Source organism: Lutra lutra, chromosome X, assembly GCF_902655055.1.
Source record: "Lutra lutra chromosome X, mLutLut1.2, whole genome shotgun sequence".
NCBI lineage: Eukaryota > Metazoa > Chordata > Mammalia > Carnivora > Mustelidae > Lutra > Lutra lutra.
In genome coordinates this window covers 86,769,095-86,793,723 of record NC_062296.1, presented here as the reverse complement: position 1 = coordinate 86,793,723, position 24,629 = coordinate 86,769,095, and the positions used below count along the sequence as shown (strand labels likewise).

General features: G+C 43.4%; 1 protein-coding gene across 4 annotated transcripts in view; it reads right to left on the bottom strand.

Moving 5' to 3' along the window:
- CTPS2 (CTP synthase 2) overlaps nt 1-23,760 on the bottom strand; it is a 97,397-nt gene extending 73,637 nt beyond the window's left edge. The window contains exons 1-4 of one of the 4 annotated variants that reach the window (XM_047716369.1): nt 23,740-23,760; nt 15,700-15,905; nt 9,869-10,039; nt 8,036-8,136 (exon numbers count right to left, since the gene is read on the bottom strand). In XM_047716369.1, the coding sequence (XP_047572325.1) occupies nt 8,036-8,136; nt 9,869-10,039; nt 15,700-15,865 (438 nt within the window). In that variant the 5' untranslated portion in view covers nt 15,866-15,905; nt 23,740-23,760. Of the gene's footprint in view, nt 1-8,035; nt 8,137-9,868; nt 10,040-15,699; nt 15,906-20,089; nt 20,210-20,930; nt 21,283-23,739 lie in introns of those variants that run through there. The other 3 variants (XM_047716367.1, XM_047716366.1, XM_047716368.1) reach the window with 3 other exon arrangements.
- Nucleotides 23,761-24,629: the final 869 nt, after the last annotated feature.

Genomic DNA, 24,629 nt, shown 5'->3' with positions numbered 1-24,629 from the left:
AAAATATCACCTATAACAATATTTTAAGATTTATCCAGGGTTGAAATCGAAGCAACAGCAAATTTATGAGATGTGCAATGTCTGCTTTGCTTTAAGGAAAGGATTCTTCTTTTTTGAAATAAAGAGAGAGACAGAAAGAATTTATTTTGTTAAGCCAAGCATAAATTATTTCAGGCTTATATGGAGAGGACCTGGACTTCTTAACAAATAAAGACTGTTAGCTCCACTGATCTGAAAAGTAAGAGCCGCACAAAAAGGCTTTGGAGACATTTCAACCACATCTACCCACTTAAAACTGAAAATTAGCTTGGCGGTCCTTCTTCAAAAGCTTAAATCATGCACAAACACAAATGTTGAGCACAACTTAAAATGAACCCAAAAGGATGCCTGACCTAGTGTCCAATAAGCCAAAATAAACATTAGGGTTATATGAAGAAGGAGTTATGCTGGGGACAACTTGTCAATTTCTCCATTTCCATGAAATTAAAAATGAAGACCATGAGTCCCAGAGAACAGGAGTCAGGCCTAGCAGCTATCATCGGAGCTAGTGCGTATTAAGTACTAAATTAATGCTTTCTAAGCCAAAAAAGTCCATTTAAGAGCAGGATGGAAAACTAACAATAAAGACCATAGACGTAAAAGAACAATTCGCAAGTACAGACCTAAAATGCTTCCCTGTTGTTTCTTGGGATGGAAACTTCAGTTTAATTTGAGATGTCACTGGGGCGCCTGGGTGGCTCAGTGGGTTAAGCATCTGCCTTCAGCTCGGGTCCTGATCCCAGGACTCTGAGATCGAGCTCCAAGTGGAGCTTCCTGCTCAGTGGGGAGTCTGCGTCTCACCCTACTCTTGCTCTCTGTCTCACTCTCAAATAAATAAAATCTTTTTTTTTAAAATGTGAGATGTCATTGAGAATTCTTTATTTTATTGTACAAATGCAATCTTCAACAATTAGAGTCTGAATCTATAGTATACATCTTTGTAAGATGAAGGCTAAGAGAATCAGATGTGCTGACCCCAGAAGGAAACATAAAAGCTTTCTTCAAGGATGATTCTCAAAAAATAATAGAAAACTGAGAGCATGAAAAGGAAGTGTTAAGAAAGCTCATCCTCATGTCAAATTGGGCTTATATTTTAATGTTGTTCAAAGACAGCTTGATTTTACACTAAAAAAAATAGATTTCCCCCAAATCAGGAGGGGTGGGGGAGGGCAACGAGAAGCATTCTGAAGATGAGGGCAAGGCTCATTCTGGAAAGCTTCACGTCTGAGGAAAACTGCTTGGAAACAGGTCAGTGAGGATACCCGCAACCATGAGATCTCTGCAGCTGCTCAGAACCCCCTTCCTGTGTGGCCTGCTCTGGGTCTTTTGTGCCCCAGGCACCAGGGCGTTGGAACCTGGGGCCAGCTTCTCCCATCCTGGCGGCATGGGCCTGGATAAGAATCTAGTGCACGACCAAGAGCATTATCATGAAGCATCTAGGAGGTGTCATCAACATACCAGAAGCGGAGATGTCCCCACAAGGACTGCAACTCCATTATTTCAAAATGCATGATTATGATGGCCATAATTTGTTTGATGGACTAGAACTCTCCACAACCATCCCTCATGTCCAAAGGAGGAAGGGAATGAACAGGTCCCACCAACGAGTGAAGCTGAACTGATCAACTATGAGATATAAGAGAAATGGGACATACTGTAGTCCCACTGGACAAGGGCTTGGTTAAAGAATCCTTTTAAGAGTATTGGATAATCACGGGGCGCCTGGGTGGCTCAGTGGGTTAAACCCTCTGCCTTTGGCTCAGGTCATGATCCCAGGGTCCTAGGATCAAGCCCAGCATCAGGCTCTCTGCTCAGCGGAGAGCCTGCTTCCTCCTCTCTGTCTGCCTGCCTCTCTGCCTGCTTGGTGATATCTCTCTCTCTCTCTCTCTCTGTCAAATAAATAAATAAAATCTTAAAAAAAAAAAAAAAAAGAGAGAGAGTTGGATAATCAGAGCATCAAGTACTAACCCTAACTGCTAGTCTCTTGGTTTTCATTCATACTACCTGAAAAGTAAGACAAGCTCTGCTAAGTGAACACTCTCTTCAGTAAAAGGGAAGGACTAGCATAGATACCAAATGTTTCCCCTGGTGGATCCTGCCTCTTCAGGTAAACTCTTCAGTATTCTGCAAAGGTCACCCCAGGCCTGAATGATGACGTGCCCCTGGACAGGGGAATATTAGGCTATTTCAAAGCCACTGCATAAGAAGGATGCCAGATCTTGAGTTCGGCCTTAAAGTCTAAGAGTGTGCATCTTCTGGCACTTTGGAAATGATGCACCATTGACCTACGCAATTAACAATTTTTAGTGTTTCATTATTTTATAGAAGGACTGCCACATCCTTTATGTCTTCTTCAACTTAGGAGAGACCTTGAATTTGCAAGTGTTCTTTGTTCCAATCATTAGTAAATGTTTTAGCTTTTTTTTTTTTTTTTAAGATTTTTATTTATTTATTTGACAGACAGACATCACAAGCAGGCAGAGAGGCAGGCGGGGTTGAGGGGGTGGGAGGGAAGCAGGCTCCCCGCTGAGCAGAGAGCCCGATGCGGGGCTCGATCCCAGGACCCTGAGATCGTGACCTGAGCTGAAGGCAGAGGCTTTAGCCCACTGAGCCACCCAGGCGCCCCATGTTTTAGCTTTCTTTATGTTTGTATTTAACCCTTGTTTCTAGGGGTCGGTTTGTTTTGGCGGTTGAGAAACTATAAGGAACGTAAGAACTGTATCCCTCCTGCTGGGTGCTGTGCGCGTGGGGGTTAAGCTACCAGCTGGTCTTGCCTCAGTGAGGCGTGAGATCACCAAGTACCTATTCCTGCAAGCTAGATTTAAAAGGAATGGTGCGGGGGCGCCTGGGTGGCTCAGTGGGTTGAGCCTCTGCCTTCGGTTCCAGTCATGGTCTCGGAGTCCTAGGATCGAGCCCCGCATAGGGGCCCTCTGTTCAGCGGGGAGCCTGCTTTCCCCTCTCTCTGTCTGCCTCTCCTCCTACTTGTGATCTCTCTGTCAAATAAATAAAATCTTAAAAAAAAAAAAAAAAGGAATGGTGTTTAAATGTCCTCGTCTAGCTTAAACATGTGAATTCTTTCAGATCAGGAAAGATGAGAAAAAGAATCCTAAGAACTCTTAACAGTGCAAATCTCAATAATGGTTGAAAATGACAAGCAGCGGCACATTGTGGTTTGGTTTATTGGATGTGGTGAATGTGCTGGGATGGAGAGCCCAAAATGTTGGTTCAGTGAGGGGGGGGGAACTGCATAGGATTTGATGTAAGATGTATAGAGACTTATTTTCTTTATTAAAGTATTCCTATAAGAAAACATATGTATTGGGGCGCCTGGGTGGCTCAGTGGGTTAAGCCTCTGCCTTCGGCTCAGGTCATGATCTCAGGGTCCTGGGATCCAGCCCCACATCGGGCTTTCTGCTCAGCAGGGAGCCTGCTTTCCTTCCTCTCTCTGCCTGCCTCTCTGCCTACTTGTAATCTCCATCTGTCAAATAAATAAATAAAATCTTTAAAAAAAATAAAATTAAATTAAAAAAGAAAACATATGTATTTGTAAAGATGGTTTCCTGTGTCAAGTATTTGTGCAAACAGAGCCAAACTGTAAACTATTCTTGTAATATCCAGTTATTTTGAATGATTTACATCATGAATCCTGGATATATGAAAAATAAAACTGATGAAACAAAAAAAATGGATTTCCCCCTTCTCCTTTTTTGTGATTATTAGTTTTTAAAATGTATTTTTTTAAAAAAGAAGAGCAGAGGCAAAAACATCCATACACATGACCATTTGGAAACTTTCCTGTGATTAATAGTCTTAAAAAAACAAACAAACAAAAAAAACAAAACCAAAAAAAAGAGCCATTCTTCCACATACAAAAACTAAAAGAAAGGAAAAAAAAATCTCTGGAAACGTTATAAAAATAGTCAGGTTTAGAAAATTGATAATACTTTGGGGCCAGAGGCCGGTTCTTCAGGGAAAATGGACATATTTCCATTTTTTGTTTGTTTGTTTTATTTTAAGATTTTATTTTTATTATTTATTTGACAGAGAGACACAGTGAGAGAGGGAACACAAGCAGGGGACTGGGAGAGGGAGAAGCAGGCTTCCCACTTAGCACAGAGCCTGATGCGGGCTCAATCCCAGGACCCTGGGAGCATGACCTGAGGCAAAGGCAGACGCTTAGCGGACACATTTTGGATCCTTTACCTTTCCTATTGCTAGGACAGCAAACACCAGTGAAAGTACTATGCCAGCACTGTCCAATAAAAATAAAAATATAATCTTAACATTTTTAGTTGCCACACTTAAAAGAACAAAAGAGGAGAAATTAATTTTAACATTTTATTTTATGTAGCTCAATATATCCAAAATGTTATTTTGACATATCACCAATTTTGTAAAAAGTATGAGGTATTCTACATTCTGGTTTTTTTTTTTTTTTCATGCTACCTTTTAAGCTCAGAGTGTATTTAAAATCCACAGCACATCTCAACTAATCCATCTCCTGTCAATTTGATTCTTAGTCTGACTAGAAGGACCTTGAAGAGGACAGGAATTCTCGTTCCCCAACAAAATCAAATTGTTCAAAAGCGCTTACAGTAAAAACCAGGAGTCCTGTACCCCACCTCCTCCACTTCCAAATCCGGATTCCTCAAGGGAAGCATTTTAAGTCTTCTGTTCATGATTTCTTCCGCTAGTTTCTATCACATCTCCAAACACCATCTCTCTCAACTCTTTCTTGACTTGCCCATTTCAGACACGTTCTATAATAACACAAGCTGACTTCCTGCTGTGATAGATGAGGCTTGAGTTCTCTGCTGCCCCATCCCCAGATCCTAACGTCGACTGTTGGCTGTACTGGTTACTTTCCTAACCTGAGACATTTTTACCTCTTTTTCTGCCAACTACTACCGGTATCTGTAGCTGCCTCACAGTGGAAAATGAAGTTCTTATCTCCCTCCCTCCCTCTCCAGCATCCCTCCACATCTCCACCTCAAAGCTGACATTTACATCCCTGCTTTGAAGCCTTCTCTGATGCATTTTGAGGACAGGTCTAAAACCTGAAAATCAATAAACAGAGTGACCACGTAAGTCTCCCTCACTGTAGAGGCAAGCTATGCCCTGGTTCTCGTATCAGATGTTATTCTTCCTGGAGCTTGTACCTGCCTTTCTCTTTTCTTAAATGATTTGTCTTTATCTTTGCCTCAAGCTGTTTGCAAACTATTCACTGTATTAGATATTAAGTGTGTTTTAAAGGAAGCCAACTTAGTTATGCAAGTATGTTCAGTTTGTAAGACTTCATTAAGCTGTATACCTGTGATATGTGCACTTTTCTGTGTTTATGTTATACTCCAATTTTTTATTTATTTTTATTTTTAACTTTTTAAATATACTCCAATTTTTAAAAATTCTAAAGGAAGCACCCTCTCTTTTCCTTGTAAATTGTGAAAGAAGAAATAGGAAGGGAGGGGCGCCTGGGTGGCTCAGTCAGTTAAGTGTGTCAGCCTTTGGCTCAGGTCATGATCCCAGGGTTCCAGGACCAAGCCCCGCATCAGGCTCCCTGCTCCATCTCCCTCTGCCTGGCTCATGCTCTCTCTCTCTGTGTCAAATAAATAAATAAAATCTTTCAATAAAAAGAAAAGGAAAGAAGAGAAACAGCAAAGGGCAGAAAATTTTGCATAGCACATTTACACATTTATATTATCAACCATACTATTATAGCAGTACAATATATAACTATATCATTAATGTATGATAGTACAGCACATTTATGTTAAGTTGATCAGCTCTGTTAACAAAATGGATCTTGCAGATAGCCTAACATCCGTCTGCGGACTCTGACAATAATGACAATAAGAACAGCTCACATGTTTTGAACACTTCCTGAACACCAGACATGCCAAGTGCTTTATATAATTGCACTTCTTCCTCCCAGCAACCCTGTTAATATCATCTGGCTTTTACTATAATATTGCATCGTTATCATATTGTTATAGTTGAATACACTGAAGCTTTGAGAAGTAATTTGCCAAAAGTCACACAGGCGTCTTAATAATGGCTAATAAATTTTGAGTACTTGCTATAGATCTGACACCATTCTTTTTTTTTTTAAGATTTTTTTATTTTTATTTATTTGACAGGCAGAGATCACAAGTAGGCAGAGAGGCAGGCAGAGAAAGAGAGAGAGGAAGGGAAACAGGTTCCCTGCTGAGCAGAGATCCCGATGCAGGGCCATGCGGGGCTCGATTCCAGGACCCTGGGATCATGACCTGAGCCGAAGGCAGAGGCTTTAACCCACTGAGCCACCCAGGCGCCCCATTCTAAGCACCATTCTAAGCACTAAGTGTACTGACTTATTTAACCCTCGAAACATTATCCCTATTTAGCAGATGAGTAAACTGAGGCACACTGGGCTAAGGTCACCCAGCTGGTAAGTGACCCAGCTTGGCTATGAACCCAAGTCGTCTGGCTCCAAATTCTTAACCACAGAATTTGGACAGACAGTGCCTAGGAACTAAATTGTTCATTATTCTGCTGTCCTACCCAGCAGTTAGGTCTGCTGACATTTAGACAAGGAGTACAGGCACGTTATTCTCACTCATTGAGAAGAAGGGAAATAGTAAATAAACCACAAGTTCAAATACTATGCTCTTTCTTTAAGCAGCTAATACTCACTTTTCACCTCCAAATCACGTTCACCATCAGATTTCCCTCAGTCTCTCTCTACTTCCAAAGCGTGTTGCAAATACAGTTGACCCGCTTTTTTTTTTTTTTAGATTTTTAAATTTATTTATTTGATGGGGGGGGATCACAAGTAGGCAGAGAGGCAGGCAGAGGGAGAGGGGAAAACAGGCTCCCACTGAGCAGACAGCCTGATGTGGGGCTCGATCTTAGGACTCTGGGATCATGTCCTGAGCCAAAGGTAGACGCTTAATGGACTGAGCCACCCAGGCGCCCCTACAGTTGACCCTTGAACAACATGGGTTTGGACTGTGTGGGTCCACTTATATATGGGGTTTTTTTTATAAATATGGCACAGTAATGTAAATGTATTTTCTCTTTCTTATGATTTTCTTTTTTTTTTTTTTTTAAGATTTTATTTATTTATTTGACAGAGAGAGATCACAAGTAGACGGAGAGGCAGGCAGAGAGAGAGAGAGAGAGGGAAGCAGGCTCCCCGCTGAGCAGAGAGCCCGATGCGGGCCTCGATCCCAGGACCCTGAGATCATGACCTGAGCCGAAGGCAGCGGCTTAACCCACTGAGCCACCCAGGCGCCCTCTTTCTTATGATTTTCTTAACAACATTTTCTTTTCTCTAGCTGACTTTATTGGAAGAATACAGTCTGTAACACACATAACTTACAAACTATGCATTAATTGACTATGTTATCAGTAAGGCTTCTGGTAAACAGCAGGCTGTTAGTAGTTACATTTTGGGGGGAATCAAAGTTATACTTGGATTTCTGACTGGGAGGTGAGAGAGGTGTCAGTTTCCTTAACCCTCGAACAGCACTCACTAGAAAGCATCCTGCAACTAATCTGTCCCCACACACGGGTTGCTGCATAAAATCCCAGGAGTATTCACCCTGTTTAATGTCTATCTGGCCCACTGACTCGTGACCCCAAAGGCAGGGACCATCTACGTCTTTCCCTGCTATAATCCCTCATCCCAGCCCAATGTCTAGCATGTAGGAGGCCATCTATACATGTGTGTTGAGGGCGCCCGGGTGGCTCAGTAGGTTAAAGCCTCTGCCTTCGGCTCAGGTCACGATCCCAGGTCCTGGGATCCAGCCCCACATCGGGCTATCTGCTCCACGGGGAGCCTGCTTCCCCCTCTCTCTCTGCCTGCCTCTCTGCCTACTTGTGATCTCTGTCTAATAAATAAAATATTTTAAAAATAAATAAATAAAATAATATACATGTGTGTTGAATGAATGAAGGCTACATGCTCAAAAACCCAGAAGGATATTAAGTTTATAAAGAAAAATTCCATGCTTGCCTCAATAACGCATATTTGGGGCTCTTCCTTATGACCATCCACGGGCACCATAGCTTGATTCATAACCCATTCCTGGACAGCATCAGTAATGTGAGGGACAACTGTAGAAGGAAGTAATGATTAGCACAAAAGCCTATTTCACGGTCACAATCATGAAAAAGGAATGTATTCATGTCTTTAGACCTCCCACGTAACCTGAAAGCCACTTGGCAAATAAGACAAACTCCAGTGTTCATGTTATTCTCCATCTCCCTGATGGAGGCACGATATAGGTTTAATCACTTAAATGTTAAGTCATTTCTTTTGAAACTGGCCGACCACAGAGAACAAGAATCAGAAAGCAGAAATGCCATCGACAAGGCATCTAGAAACACCTATAAGGCCAACTAAAAACTGCAAGGAGGGCTGTCGGGCATGCTGCATGCTGGGTTCCATGGGGGAAGAAAGACAGAGTGGCCCAGTGCTGCAGGCTCTGGGTAGCCCACCAGTTAGTGGGGAGAGGTCCCCCCAAAGGGTGTAGATGGGCCCTGCATGCTGACCAGGGGCCTGTGGCTGCTAGTGGCAGCTGAAGAAGCCAAAAGGTGACAACTCCACAAGCATTTGAGGCCCAGAGGCCCATTGGTGGTGAGCAGGCCGGCAGCTACATATCTCTGCCAAAGGGACAGAAAGCTGACATCCCTGCGGGTGCATGGGGATGGCCTCACGGTGCAGCCAACTAATCTAATGGGATACACGAAGCAGGAACGTGGCCCTCTGGGAAGCCGAAGCGAAGGGGCATCTGTTGCCAGCTCTCCCTAGCGCTAGGTGCTCCTTCAGAGCGGGAGGACGTTGTCACCCACTGGTGCATTTGGAGCAACCACATTACATGGGCTGTTTGGCCCCTTTTGGCAGCAAGGCCAGGGCGGGGAACGGGGGCAGGGCAGGTGTTGCCTGGTCTCTGCCTCCACGTCAGCAGCCCAGGGATCAGGAGTTAGAGCCCCAGGCCTGGGGCCTTGTTCTCTCCCCCTCACAGGGATGTGGCAGGTGTGAGGCAGCACCTCTCCTTCTTGTGGGTCTTCCCAAGATCTACACTCAGGGGAAAAGCTATTAGAAAGCACAGCTGTAGCTGAGCTTTAACCCACACGTTCCAGTTTCAGGAATTACACCGATGCTCTTTTGATCTCCATCTATCCAGCCCCCATGTCTACCTCTCAGCTGGATCCAACATGCAATTTAAAGGAGATGGGGAATTATCACCTTACCTCGCAGAAACCCGTGAATACAAGACTTGCCGGGGGCGGGGGGAAACACGGGAGGCCAGGGGTCTCTCCCGAGACAAAAGAGAATCATACCACTCAGGAAAAGAGTTGATGAAGCAGGGTCAAACCACACTACCAGCCACTGCAGTTCAATCCCCCAGTCCGTCCGCACACTGTCCTTAAAGGGGTATAACTCACATCCATGCAAAGATACAAGAAGGAAGGAGATAGACAAAAAACAAACTAAAAAAGTCTGTACCTCAATCAGGTAAAAATGATGAATGCATGGTTCTGCATGGATTTTATAAATAATAGCTACAGATAGATACATACCAAGAGATAAGTGTAATAGCTAAAGACAGATACATACCGAGAGAAAACAACATTAGTAATAAAGAAAAAGACCGAAGAAAATACAATCAAGAACATGGAGGGTGAAGTAGGCACCTTTGAAGAAAACGAAAAGGGGAAGAAAGCAAGATTTGAAAAGGGTTAGAACTTGGAGAGCTCAGGGAGCTCCTCCCTTCACATCCATTCTGACCACGGTGTGGGTGCTCTACACGCACGACTCGCTAAGCTGTGTGGGACACAATACCTTGTACTGTTTTCCCCAGGTAATCGCCACGCCTCTCTTTATTGATCACGTGCTGATATATCTTCCCAGTGGTAATGTTGTTGTCTTTATAAAGGTTAATATCCAAGAACCGTTCATAATTTCCAAGGTCTAAATCAACTTCTCCACCATCGTTTAAGACAAACACTTCGCCTAGGATAAAAAGGCAATGTAAATATTAAAAATTTCTTTTCAGGGGCACCTGGCTGGCTCAGACAGTAAAGCATCCAACTGTAGTTTTCAGCTCAGGCATGATCTCAGGGTCATGGGATCGAGCCCAGTGGGGAGTCTGCTTCTCTCCCACTTCCCCTTCCTCTCCCCCCCCTACAAAAGCACATATACTCTCTCTAAGAATAAATGAAATCTTTATTTATTTATTTATTTATTTGAGAGGAAAGAGCAGGAGCAGGGGGAGGGGCAGTGGGAGAGGCAGAGGGAGAAGTAGACTCCCTGCTGGGCGGGGAGCTGGACTAGAGGCTCAATGCCAGGACCCTGGGACCATGACCTGAGCCCAAGGCAGATGCTTACCGGACTGAGCCACCCAAGTGCCTCAATAAACAAAATCTTAAAAAAAAAAAAGTATATACCCATTATATTCCTAGAAGAGAAAGAAAAACTGCAGATGACAAGTCCTTAAATAGGTTCTTAGATTTACTGTAGTTATAATAAAAATTCCAACAGATTTTTTTCAACTTGAGGATGATACTACAGTTGGTTTTTAGAAAAACACGTGTGATTACCAAAACCGACACACAAAAAATAAATTTAAAAAGCCCTTATAACAAATAGCAGTGAGTAAAGGAAGATTGAAATATATATGCATACATATATTTCAATATATATAAAGATGGAACAAAGTCACAAAACCAAAATATCCACAAAGATCCTTATTGGGGGACGCCTGGGTGGCTCAGTTGGTTAAGCAGCTGCCTTCGGCTCAGGTCGTGATCCCAGCCTCCTGGGATCGAGTCCCACATGGGCTCCTTGCTCAGCAGGGAGCCTGCTTCTCCCTCTGCCTCTGCCTGCCACTCTATCTGCCTCTGCTCACTCTCTCTGTCAAATAAATAAATAAAATCTTTAAAAAAAAAAAAAAAAAAAAGATCCTTATTGGGGTCATGGCTGACTCAGTAGGTGGAGCATGTGACTTTTGATCTCAGGGTTGTGAATTTGAGCCCCACATTGGGTGTAGAGACTACTTAAAAAAAATGAACTCTTTAAAAAAACAAAAAACAAAAAGATCCCTATTACATAAAAGAATTTAATATATGACTTAAAAAAAAAAACAAAAACCCAAAGCTATCATCACAAATCAAAATAAAACACTCATAAATAAACCTTGAAGAAATGTAGGAACTATATTTATAAAACTTAAAAAGCTTACTTCACAGACATAAAACAAGATATAAATAAAAGGAAAACCACTTCTAAAGTTCCTGAATGGGCCAGTCAACATTTTGCAGTGTTTAATTCCTCCCCAAATTAATTCATAAATTTAAAGAAATTTTTGCCAAAAACTCCAATGCAATTTCTTGTAAACTTGGACAAAATGATTCCTAAGTTAATTCTGAGGACAATAAACACTCTGAGGTTAAGAAAAAAACAAAGGAACAACAAAAAAGTTAATGCTTTGCTAGAGGGATAATAAAAACACCTTTTTGCACTTAAAAAGAGAGAGAGAGAGACAGAGAGAAAACAAAGGAAAAAGAAAAGGAACGTGGAAGGCTCTGACCTACTTGACAATAAAAAGCTGCAGCTTTTAAAATGATAGGCAGGAATAAACATAGAAATCCAGAAGAGAACAGAGTTCAAAGATAGACCTAAGTATAGACAGAAATGTAGTATATAATAAAAGGTGGCATTTCAAGTCAGGAAGAAAAGGATGAAATCTTTGAGAGATGCCATTAGGAATAGTTGCCTAATCAGAAAAAAATTAGAAAAAAAATCATGTTACATCTTTATCTCACACCAAATTCAATTCCAGCTGTGTTAACAATGTTAAAGTAAAAGTAAATGGAACTATAAAAGTTCCAGAAGAAAATATATATGAATATTTAAATATTCCTGTGGCAGAGAAGCCTAAAGGTGACATCAAAGACAGAAACATAAAAGAAACAGTTGATACATTTAATCACATAAATGGCAAGTGGAGGGGCGCCTGGGTGGCTCGGTGGGTTAAGTCTCTGCCTTTGGCTCAGGTCACGATTTCAGGGTCCTGAGATCGAGTCCCGAGTAGGGCTCTCTGCTCGGCAGGGAGTCTGCTTCCCTTCCTCTCTCTCTGCCTGCCTCTCTGCCTACTTGTAATCTCTCTCTGTCAAATAAATATTAAATAAAAAACCTTTTTAAAAAATGGTAAGTGGAAATTTATTAGTAACTAGCAGAGGTAATATTAAGACAAATTTCAGAGTAAAACACACACACACTCTCTCTCTCTATATATATAGGTTAATACTTTATGTAAAATATTCTTGAAAATCATTTTTAAAAATTTTTTATTTATTTATGAAAGAGAGAGAGCATGAGAGGGGAGAAGGTCAGAGGGAGAAGCAGACTCCCCACAGATCTGGGAGCCCAACACAGGACTCAATCTCAGGACCCTGGGATCATGACCCAAACCGAAGGCAGTAGCTTAACCAACTGAGCCACCCAGGTACCCTTGAAAATCATTTTTAAAACATCCAAAGTGGGGCACTTGGGTGCCTCAGTCAGTTAAGCCTCCCACTCTTGATTTCCACTGAGGTCATGATCTCAGGGTCATAAGATCCAGCCCTGTGCTGAGCTCCGCATTCAGTGGGAAGCCTGGTTGAGGTTCTCTCTCCTTTTGCCCCTCCCCACCGGTTGCACGCTGGCATACACTCTCTCTCTCTCAAATAAATAAATCTTTGGGGCGCCTGGGTGGCTCAGTGGGTTAAGCCTCTGCCTTCGGCTCAGGTCAGGATCTCAGCATCCTAAGATCGAGCCCCGCATCAGGCTCTCTGCTCAGCGGGGAACCTGCTTCCTCCCTCTCTCTGCCTGCTTCTCTGCCTACTTGTGATCTCTCTCTGTCAAAGAAATAAATAAAATCTTTAATAAATAAATAAATCTTTAAAAAACGTTTTTAAAAAATCCAAAGGAGGGGCGCCTGGGTGGCTCAGTGGGCTAAGCCTCTGCCTTCACCTCAGGTCATGATCTCAGGGTCCTGAGATCGAGCCCCACATCATGCTCTCTGCTCAGCGGGGAGCCTGCTCTCCTGGCCCCCGCCTGCATCTCTGCCTACTCCTGATTTCTGTCTGTCAAACAAATAAATAAAATCTTTAAAAAGATAAAAATAAATTTAAAAAAATAAAAAATCCAAAGGAAAACTGGCATAACGCATGGGATTAGTCAACTTTACTGAATACCAAATAACCCTAAAATCTTAGTAACTTACAAAATGTTTATTGATCTCTCCCTTGGGTTAGGTGTTATGTGGGGGCTGTGGGTTAGTTGTGAGTCTACTTGGTCTCATTCCAGGACCCAGACTGAAGGAGAAGTCCCTGTACAGAGCAGGCGGTTCTCAAGGCAGAGAGCAGAAGCACCAAAGAGACAGAGCCAAATCATGCCACTGCACTGAAAATTTCTACTTTCAACAAGACAGATGTCACATTCACTAATGTCTACTAGGGAAAAAACAAACCACATGACCAAATAAGGTCACCAAGCTCTTGGGTTTGCCCAGGACTAATAGGGTTCCCAGGATTTGGACTTTCAGTTTCAAAACCGGAAAATCCCAGGCATACCATCCTAAATGACCAAAGTCCAAAGTCAACGGGACAGGGAAATTTACTCCACAGAAGGAAGTTGGGTAATACTTTCAAACAAAAATACAATCTATCCATTCACTTGAATCATTCACTCCACAGACAAAATGAAAACCAAAGAAATCTAAATTAGAACAATGAGATACCCTTTTTTGTTGTTTTTTGGTATTCTCTCAGGTTAGTAAAGTTTAAAAAGAATAATATTCAGCAGGGATATTAAAAAAAAAAACAGGCCTTCTTATACACTGTTGATTTGTATATAAATTGGTGCAGATCCATAGCCCTTATCAGAGAATTCTTGGAAACAGTATGGAAGTTGAAATCTGAAGTTTTTCAGATTATGCAAAGGTAATACAGAACACTTGCCATGTATTAGAAAACACCCCAAAAGCAAACACATTCCGAATGGAATAAAGACTAGAAATACTCATGGCTTTATGAAGATTTTTCAGTTTTTAAAACTTTTTTTTTAAGATTTTATTTATTTATTTGACAGAGAGAGACATAGTGAGAGAGGGAACACAAGCAGGGGGAGTAGGAGAGGGAGAAGCAGGTCTCCCGCCGAGCAGGGAGCCCAACGTGGGGTTCGATCCCGGGAGCCTGGGATCGTGACCTGAGCCCAAGGCAGACGATTAAGTACTGCGCCAGCCAGGTGCCCCTCACTTTTCAAAACTTTTGAAAAAAGACTATAAATAGCCACAAACTTATGAACAATTTAAAGTTTTCAGAACTTTCTGGATTTTACACTTATAGGTAAGAGATCATGAATCTAGAAACCTTGGGTAGTATGCATTATATGTCAAAAAGCCTGAAAAGCACACCTACTGTGAAATCAGAAATTCTGCGCGTAGGTATTTATGTCTAAAAAAAAATAAATTTTAAAGATTCCCATCACAGTGTTGTTTATAATATCAATACATTGGAAATTATTTCCCATTATTGTACAGATTTTGTGGAGCCTTAGGAGTATAAAACACAGGGGTGCCTGGGTGGCTCAGTTGATTGGGCATCTGCCTTCAGCTCAGGTCATGATCCCAGGGTCCTGGGATGGAGCCCCTCATCGGGTTCTTTGCTCAGCAGGGAGCCTGCTTCTCCCTCTCCCCCTGCTCCTGCTGTCTCTCTCTCTCTCAAATGAATGAATACGATTTTTTTAAAAATTAAAACAAACAAAAAGATTAAAATATATAGAAATGTCCACAGTACTGTTTTAAAAATTAGATTAAAAACTGACATGACTATAAGATTCAATTTATTTAAAGGTCAAAAATTAGCAAAAGTAATCTCTGGAGTTAATCGTTAGTACATGTCAAAGCGTTTGGAGAACATTAATTAAGGAAACACTTTCCTGATTGCTGAAAAAACCACTCAGTTATGCTCATCTGTCCCTGCTAGTAGGTTATGCAGTGCATTATGCAAAAACAAAACAAAAAAGTAAAAAAATAAAGTAATAAGTAAAAAAAAAGAAAAAAAAAAAGGCAAAAGTAACCTGCGGTGTTAGAAGACAGGATAGCAGTTAGCAGTTACCTTGGTGGTTTCAGGTGGGGAAAGACTAGAAAGGGACATTGGCGGGGGGGTTCTGTTTCTTGGTCTGGGGGCTGGTTACACAGTACGCTCACTTTATCAAGTGGTACACTTATGATCTGTGCACTTGCCTGCTTATGTAAGTGCTAATGCCTTTTTAAAAATAATTAGCATGTCCATTAAAATGTCAACATTAATAATAGTTACTTTTAGTGCTGGGAAATGGAGGACTTTTATTTTCTTCGTGCCATTCTATATTGTCAGTATAACTGTCAATATAGACCATACTGTCTGACCAAAACATAATTTGTACTGTAAAAGGTACAATGAAAATGGTATCCTTATACACTGTTTTCCAAATGTATCAACAACCATGAGAACATTTCACGCGTTCATAATGACTGATCCAGCAACTCTACTTCCGAACTCTATCCTCAGGAAATTACCCCCCATACAGGAAAGAACAGCAATTTAACCCAGTGCCTCATAAGAGGGGGAAGTGACTCTCTTTCATACCGTGCTCATAAGGAGAAAAAGTGCCTGCATCGATGTTAATATAAGGGTCAATTTTGATGGCAGTAACTCGGAGTCCACATGACTTTAGAATCGTCCCAATGCTGCTTGCAATGATCCCTTTACCAATGCCTGAGATGACCCCTCCAGTGACCAGGATGTACTTCATTGGTGGAGGAGGTGGCTGAGTGCGAGCACCCAGAAATAATCTGAAAGGTAACAAAATTAAGAGTCAGGGAAGAGAATCATATTCTCAAACCAGTAAAGCAGGAGTCTGTTAAACCAGAATTTCAAAAGCACACGGCATTTTTCCATATAAAGTAAACTTTTGAAACAAAGTCTTCCCTTCCAGGTTTTCCATTTTGGCTATATGCAGAAAGCGATGGATACTTTCTGCAAGCGAAGTCGCCCGTATTTTCCATTTACCCCAACTCTATTGTGTGACAAACTTCATTATGAGAAACGCAATTTCTCTGGGAATCAGAAACATGGTAAAATTTTTAAGAGAAAACGATCTGGAATCAGACTGATCTGAACAAGTTGTACCTGGGCAAGTTACTAATCCTTCTGTTTCTTCATCTGTGAAACAGAATAAAAAATACTAGTCCCTTGGAATATTACTCAGCACTAAAAAGAAATGAGCTCTCAAACCATGAAAAGACATGGGGGTAACTGCAGTGCACATTACTAAGTGAAAGAAGCCAGCCGGAGACGGCTACGTACATACTGTAGGACTCAAACTACTTGACATTCTGGAAAAGGCAAACTATGGAGATAACAAAAGGATCAGTGGGTCCCTGGGGTTGGGGGAGAGGGAAGGATGAATATGCAGAGCACAGAGGATTTTTAGGGCAGCGAAACTATTCTGTATTATATTGGTGTATACAATTATATTGGTGGATATTATAATGGTGGATACAAGTCATTATGCATTTGTCTAGACCCACAGAATGAACAAGGCCAAGAGCAAACGCCAATGTCAATCTGTAATGGAGCTTGAAGGATAATGCTGTATCAGTGTAGGTTCCTCCGTTTTAACAAACAAACCCCTCTGGTTCCAGATGTTGGTAGTGGGGAAGGCTGTGCTTGTAGGGGCAGGGAGTGCATGAGAACTTGGTGCTTCCTCCTCATTTTTGCTGTGAATCTAAAATTGCTCCAAAAAATAAAGACTTTTTTTTAAAAAATCGGTCTTCATATCTGCCAACATTATAAAAATCTCATAGGTGGGTGTGAGGATTAAATGAACTAAGGAATAGACTGATTTTGCAGTTTCCTCTCCTTTCAAATCAAACGATCAGAACTTGAAGGTGTGTAAGGTTATCTCACTGCAGCGCTCTGAGTTCAATTTAAACTAGTCAACCATGGTCAAGGCAAGTGAACTGAAACCATCCAAAATACACAAGTCCCATCCCAGATGGCTTCCCTCAGTCCCTGGACCTGCCTTTCTATACACTCCAGATGATCCCATTCAAGGCCATTGTTCCTCTTCTCTAGCCACCTGTCATTTTGCTCACTCCAGCTAGATTTAGCCCAGAAGATTAACCATGGATCCAAACCCAGAATGCTCCTCCTATAGATCCAAAATCTATCTGAATATTCACCTCTTTCCAGCCCTACTGGCCCAGGTAGTCATTATAGGAGTAATTTCTTTTCTTCCTTCCTTCTTTCCTTTCTTTCTTACTTTCTTTCTTTCAGATGTTATTTCTTTGACAGAGAGAAGGACAGCGAGAGAGGGAACACAAGCGGGGGAGTGGGAGAGGGAGAAGCAGGCTTCCCACTGAGCAGGGAGCCTGATGTGGGGCTCAATCCCAGGACCCTGGGATCATGACCTGAGCCGAAGGCAGACATTCAATGACTAAGCCACCCAGCCACCCTTACAGGCAGCTCCCCTTACCCACTCCCCCTGCTGCTTTCTTCTATGTTAGTAAGTATCCCTCAACTCAAGTCAGACAGCCTGGGTGCAAATGCTGGTTCTGTTATTTACAGCTATGACCCTGGACAACTTCTTCAACTTTTCTAAACCTCAGATTTCTCTACCTGTGCAGTACACAGAGATCATAACAGTGCCTGCCTGATAGAGGCAAGCGGGCATTTACAAAGTGAGTACCCAAGTGCTTAATGAAAGCTGTTATCGTTTTTCAATCAGCTCACAAATGTTTATTATAGGTCAATTATGCTTAACATGTTCCCAGGTCCTGGGGACACGGGGGTAGACAAAAAGTCAAGGTCCCTGCCTTCTTGGACTTCACCTTCCCTGTGAGAGTAAGAGGCAATTTTTAGTCAGGATCTGTTTTGTTAGTTGAGATGAAAGAATGACAACCAGAGGTCATATCGCCCCCAGGCATAGCTGGACTGACCAAGGAACCTGTAGGAATGCAACTCTACTCTCTTACAAATAAAGATATATTTACCACAACACCTGGGTGGCTCAGCTGGTTAAGCATCCACCTTCAGCTCAGGTCATGATCCCGGGGTCCCACGATCAAGCCCCACATCGGGCTCTCTCAGCAGAGAGCCTACTTCTCCCCCTGCCCCTCCCCTGCTCATGCTTTTTCTTTCTCTCTCTCTCTCTCAAATAAATAAATAAAATCTTAAAAAAAAATTTTTAAGATGTAATTACCAGATGTACCTAATGAAATCTCCAACATAAAGAACAAAGATATTTTTCAGATTCCCAGTCTCTTGAGATGGAAAAACCTCCAGGGGACCAGACAAAGCGGCAGGAAAGCACCTGTTAGCTCGCATGGTCTCACGTGCCTCCAGTTAATGGTGTCCACCTTCTCTGGAGACCCTGCCCCAAATCTTGCCCTTAAAAAACACTTATTTGCAAGCCACTGGGGAGTTTGGGACTTCAGAGCATTCCCTCCCTGCTCTCATAGGTAGCACCATACCAATACATAGCCTATCTTCCTTCACTGCAGAAACTCAGTGTCAGTTTTTATTGGCTTACTGAGCACCAGGTGGGCAAACTCTTGTTTGGTTCAGTTACAAAATGAGCACTGCTGTCATTGTACCCTATACTGGCACTGTCACCCTATTAAAATGACTTTCTCTTTGTAAAAATTAGCAAAATCGAAAAATGTCATTGAAAACTAGAGTGCATGCATGTGAAGTCACATTATGTAGTTGTAAAAAGCCTAAGAATTTTTCATAAAAAATTCCCTTATACAGAAGGATATAAAATTGAATATATTATCTCAACTATGTTTTTAAGTTAAGACTAAGCAAAAGTACATCAAAAATCTAAATTTTAATACTTAGGTGGTTGGGGTGTAGGCAGTGACTAGTTTTCTATCTTTTCAAAAATCACAAGATGCCTTGGGGCGCCTGGGTGGCTCCGTGGGTTAAAGCCTCTGCCTTGGGCTCGGGTTGTGATCTCAGGGTCCTGGGATCAAGCCCCACATCGGGCTCTATGCTCAGCAGGGAGCCTGCTTCCTCCTCTCTCTCTGCCTGCCTCTCTGCCTACTTGTTATCTCTGTCAAATAAATAAATAAAATCTTTTTTAAAAAATCACAAGATGCCTTTTTCAGTACATCAGGTATTTTGCAATGTCCTTCTTCAAAATGTAACTCAAGGGAATCCTGGGTGGCTCAGCCAGTTAGGCGTCTGTGTTCAGCTCAGGTTGTGATCCCAGGGTCCTCAAAGCAGAGTGCCATATCCCGCTCCTTGCTGGGCAGGGAGCCTGCTTCTCCCTCTGCCTGCCTCTCCCCCTGCTTGCGCTATCTTTCTCCCTGACAAATAAATAAAATCTTTTTTTTTTAATGTAACTTAATACCAAGGAGACACCTATTCCTTTCTACCTCTTGAAAGCAAACAAGTTTGAAGCAAGTTTCAAAACCACAGGAAAAAGCAGGCTCTTCAAGCTACCTCCTTGAATTGAGTTGTTTTTGCCCCTGTGAAGGCTGAAGTTTTTCCTTTGCTCTTCTATGCAGGGAGCAGAACTCCTATGGCAAAACAGGAGTGTGCAGAGTCTCTTCTGTCTGCTGTCCAATAAAAACATTACAGCAACTAACTGTGTAATTTTAAATTTTCTAGTAGCCATATTTAAAAAGTAAAGAGAAACCGTAAGTTAATTTTAATAACATCTTATTCAACCCAATGTATCCAAAATACTATCATTTTAACCCACAAACCATATAAGAATTCGCTAGTGAGGTATTTTATGTCCCCCCTTTTTGGGGCTCTAGGTCTTCAAAACTCAGTGTGTGTATTTCAGCACATCTCAATTCAGACTCAGCACATTTCCAATAGTCAAGAACCACACGTGGCCAGTGGCTACCACACTGGACAGCTCAGGCCCAAGGGCAACTGAAAACACCAGGAGCACCAAGAAACACCTTCTCAAATGACGACCATTTAAAAAGTAGTATTAGTCAAAAACAGGAGTACTTACTGAATGATCCCATTTTATTAAGTTCGAAAGCAGGCAAAATTAAGCGATGCTAGAAAGCAGGCAGGTTGGGGAGAGGGGTTGTGGACTGGCTGGAATGGGCACGAGGGAACTTCCCGGGACGATGGAAATGAAATGGTGTACGTCCACGCGGTTGTAGTGGTTCCACGGGTGTATAATTCGTCAAATCCCTGATCTGCACCCTTAAAATGGGGGCATTTTGTTTTATGTAAATTATACATCCAATCCGTAAAAACTGTTGCCACACGAAAGCTATCTTGTAGCAGCAGCGTACTCAGCCCCAGTGCGCCCTAAACAGCTACTCTGGGGGAAATGCTAGGGTCGTTGTTTAGCGAGTGCACTGCGCGGGGGAGGGGACAGAAAGGCCATTTCACTCCGCGCGGGGCTTCACTTCCGCCAACGCCATCTCGGGGCTCTCCGGGCTCCCGAGGCCAGGGAGAAATGGGGCCCGGGGTGCAGCCGACCCTTGCGCCCCCTTCCGAGGCCCCGTGCGGGGAGAAGCGCACCCCGGGGACGCGACGCTCGGGAGCCTAGATCGTGGGCCGCGGCAGGGCGGGTTCCGACGGCACTGGGCGCCAGCAGGGCAGCCCCGGCCCCCGCCCGTCTGCAGTCCGCCGTCCGCCGGCGGCTTGCGTGCGCCGGGTGCGGGGACGCGCCGCTTGCCCGCCCCTCTCCGACTCGGCGCGGGCGCCATCTGCGAGGGGACAAAGGCGCCCGGCCCCCACGTGCGCGCCTGGACTAGGGGCGCGGAGGCCCAGGGGACGGGGGGTGGCCCCAGCGCGGAGGCCCTGGGGGTCCGGGGAGGGTCCGGGCGGGAGGTTACCTGCGCGGTGGTGGTGGCGCCGGGAGAGTGGCCGGTGGGGACAGCGCGCTCCGCCCCGCGGCGGGCCCGCGCTCACCTGTAGGGCTGGGGAAGGGGCCGCCGCTAGGGGTGTCCCTTGTCGCCACCGGGTCCTTCCCGCCGCCCGCGCGGGCCTCGGGGTGCGCGGCGCCCTCCTCGCCCACCTTTCCCTCTCCTGCTGCTGCGGGCCCCGCTGACTCACGCTGGTGAGCTTGGGGTTTGCACCCGCGTTTGTGCAATGCTCCAAAACAAGCACCTAAAAAGTGACTCCTCAGACAGACAGCTTCCCGCCACCCTCCGCCCTGGATGCACTTGGCCCCAGGCCTCGCTCGGCCGGGGAACTGCTCCTCCCCTCCGTGGCTCACTTAGAAGAGGCACTTCGGAGGCGCGGATGAACGCCACGTTCCCGGCGAGCCCTTGCCATTTGGCAAGGCGAGATCCTTACTCGGGTCCTCCCGTCCAGTTCTCCCCACTGTAAAGAGCTTCACACTGCCCACAAACGTTTGTGGATCCCTTACTGCGCTCCAGGAACTATAGAAAAGCTAAGAGGACGCAAATAGAACTCCATTCCTGCCTTTGAGGGGCTCACGGCCTGAAGGCAGGTCTACACGTCTCCTTAAATCAGTAAAGTTCCCTGGGGCACCTGGTTCCAGGGTTCCCTGGCTCAGCTGGTGGAAACACGCTACTCTTGCTCTCTGGGGTGGTAAATTCAAGCCCCATGTTGGGTGTAGAGATTACTTAAAAATAAAATTTTAGGGGCGCCAGGGTGGCGCAGTGGGTTAAGCCTCTGCCTTCAGCTCAGGTCATGGTCTCAGCGTCCGGGGATGGATCCCCGCTTTGAGCTCTCTGCTCAGCGGAGAGCTCTATTCCTCCTCTGTCTCTGCCTGCCTCTCTGCCTACTTGTGATCTCTCTGTGTCAAATGAAAAAATAAAATCTTAAAAATAAAATAAAATGAAATTTTAAAAGAAAAAATTAGTAAAGTTGGTCAAACATTACTAGTGTAACAAAAACAAACAAACGTGGGGTGGGGGGAGGTTAATAAGGGCTTCACCCACTGACTTTTTAAGAGTACTTGGAGGATGGCTGGTGCTGGGAGAGGACACAGGTTATTCAGCGGAAGGGAAGAACATACACAAACCACCGAACAAGAAAGGCTCTAACTGGAAAACAGAAGGGTTTGGAGTTGAGATGGAAGTTAGGAAAGTGGTGAAAATTTTGAATAACCAGTGTGAGTTACTAGAGTACCAACTTACAAAAGTGTCATTGAAGACCTAGGGGAGTTTAGAAACCATAGTGTGTAATGATGCCCAGCTATGATTTCATGAGCTATCTATAGGTAGATATATAAATATGGATATTTATGATAAAAGCAGTCTGTGGGCTGAGTAGAGGGAGGTGACTGAGGCAATTGAGGGCCTGAGAGAATGTAAGATTGTGGTACTCCACTGGGAGTCTAGTCCACACAAGGAAGGATGGAGAGCAGTGTAGAGCTGATAGGCTAGGAAGAAAAGAGACAGAACTAAAGACAAAGGCCTATGGGAATAAAGGAGCTGGCACACTGTCACCAGCTGTGGTGTTGGCCCTGGAGACTTCAAAGGGGGAATAATTCCAGGAGATGATTCAGTTTAGGGTCTGACAGCTGAAACAGAGTCAAATGAGTGGATCAATCACCACCAGGCCAGCGTGTGGGGACACTGAGGTCCCTGGAACTTGGATGAGTCCAAGGAACCAAATCTTCAGTGAATGTGGAGGAGTGACCCCCCGAGAGCTAATAGAAGACAGCAACAAGGATGGGTGGGGTGGGTTGTATGGCAAAAATTCAATGCATTTCAAAGCAAAGGGGAGTTTCTCCCCACCAAGGATGACACAGGAGTGTCATGAAAGAAGTAGGAAGGAACTAGGGACAGTGATGTCAACTTCAGGGAAAATACACAGAGGCTCCACCCAGCGGGAAGTATATGGAAGCCCCAGTCTTCATGAAGGCCAATAAGTAAATTTTTTGAAAAGGAGGAAACACTTTTGGGGCACCTGGGTGGCTCAGTCAGTTAAGCCTCTGCCTTCGGCTTATTCTATTCCTCTATGTAGCTAACAGATGAAAGATATTTTGTGACTACAAAGGGATTATTATGATGACTATTGTATTATTAATACAAAATGGAGAAAATATGAAGAGAAAAACAAACTTGATAACAGGATTCAGATGGACTGATTTGGGTGGGACAAGAATATTGTCATGAATAAATAAATGTTTATTCATGGCCCAAAACCAGCATAGCAACAAGGATTGAAAAAAGAAAGAGGAGAATACAAAGTCTGTCATTAAGTTGATTGCTCATACAATCTCTTATTTTGAAGACTTCTACTTTTCCCTGGGGAACAGAGCCTTTCTTGTGGTTTTGGGTACACCTGGAGATAAGGCAAAAGTAGAGCGGAATGGGCTGGGCCCTACCTCTGCACTGTATTTCTGCAGGTGAAGAAACTTGAAGGGCAGAAAGGACAGATAACAGGTCAAGGTTTTTCATCTATTAGATGGTGATGTTAGAACCTTCATTCCTCTAGGCCTCTGACTGAAATTCTGGGCTCAGTCCAACCATACCTGAAACAAATACCCCTTTTCAGTAGAGTGTTGACTACTTTCATGTTCTTACTGACATAAATCCCAAAAAACACTGGTCCTAAGATGTCTCCTGACTTTCAAAACTAAATCAATACCCAGACTCTAAAAACAGGTTGAAATGTCATTGATGCCACTGAATTGTACACTTAAAAATAGTTAAAATAGAGGGGCACCTGGGTGGCTCAGTCGGTTAAGCGTCCAACTCTTAGTTCACCTCAGGTCCTGATCTCAGGTTCAGAAATTCAAACCCCGCGCTGGGGTCCACACTCAGCGTGGAGCCTACTTAAAAAAAAAAAAAGTTAAAAGAGCAGATTTTATTAAATATATTTTATTTAGTTAATATATATTTTATTTAGTTAAATATATCTTACTACCATTTAAAAAATTAATAGTATAATATAAAAAATGTTGAATTCTACACTTTAAATATGTTAATTATATGGTATTTAAATCATAACTGAATAAAGTTGTTTGACCCTAGGGTGCCTGGATGGCTCAGTCAGTTAAGCCTCTGTCTTCAGCCTCGGTCATGATCCTGGGGTCCTGAGATGAGTTTCGAGTTGGGCACCCTGCTCAGCGGGGAGTCTGCTTCTCCCTCTCCCTCTGCCCTGCTCGTGCTCTCTCTCTCAAATAAATAAATAAAATCTTTTTTAAAAAGTTGTTTGGCCTTAGTAAGCCAAACTCCTGAACCTGAACTGTGAATATACCTCAGGATGGAAAACTGGAGAGCAGGGAAATCAGAATCAGAATCTGTCATAATCTGTCCCCACATACTCCCCCAGGACACTGGAAATAGGTGGGAGGAGGAGGAATAATGGGTGTCTTTCGCCAACAGATTGCTCAAGACTGTGCTTATGAAATCTGTTCATGCACTCCCTGCTCTAGAGGGGTAGCTGTTCACTTGACCAGTTTGTTTTCTTTTTTTTCATTTTCATGTTATTATGGAAAAAGTTAAAGGTATAGAGCAGCATACATAAAAGTATAAACACCAGCTTGCACACCTGTCAAACCATGACCAAGCTTGTTTCTTCTATATCTCTACCCATTTTCTACTCCGCTTCCT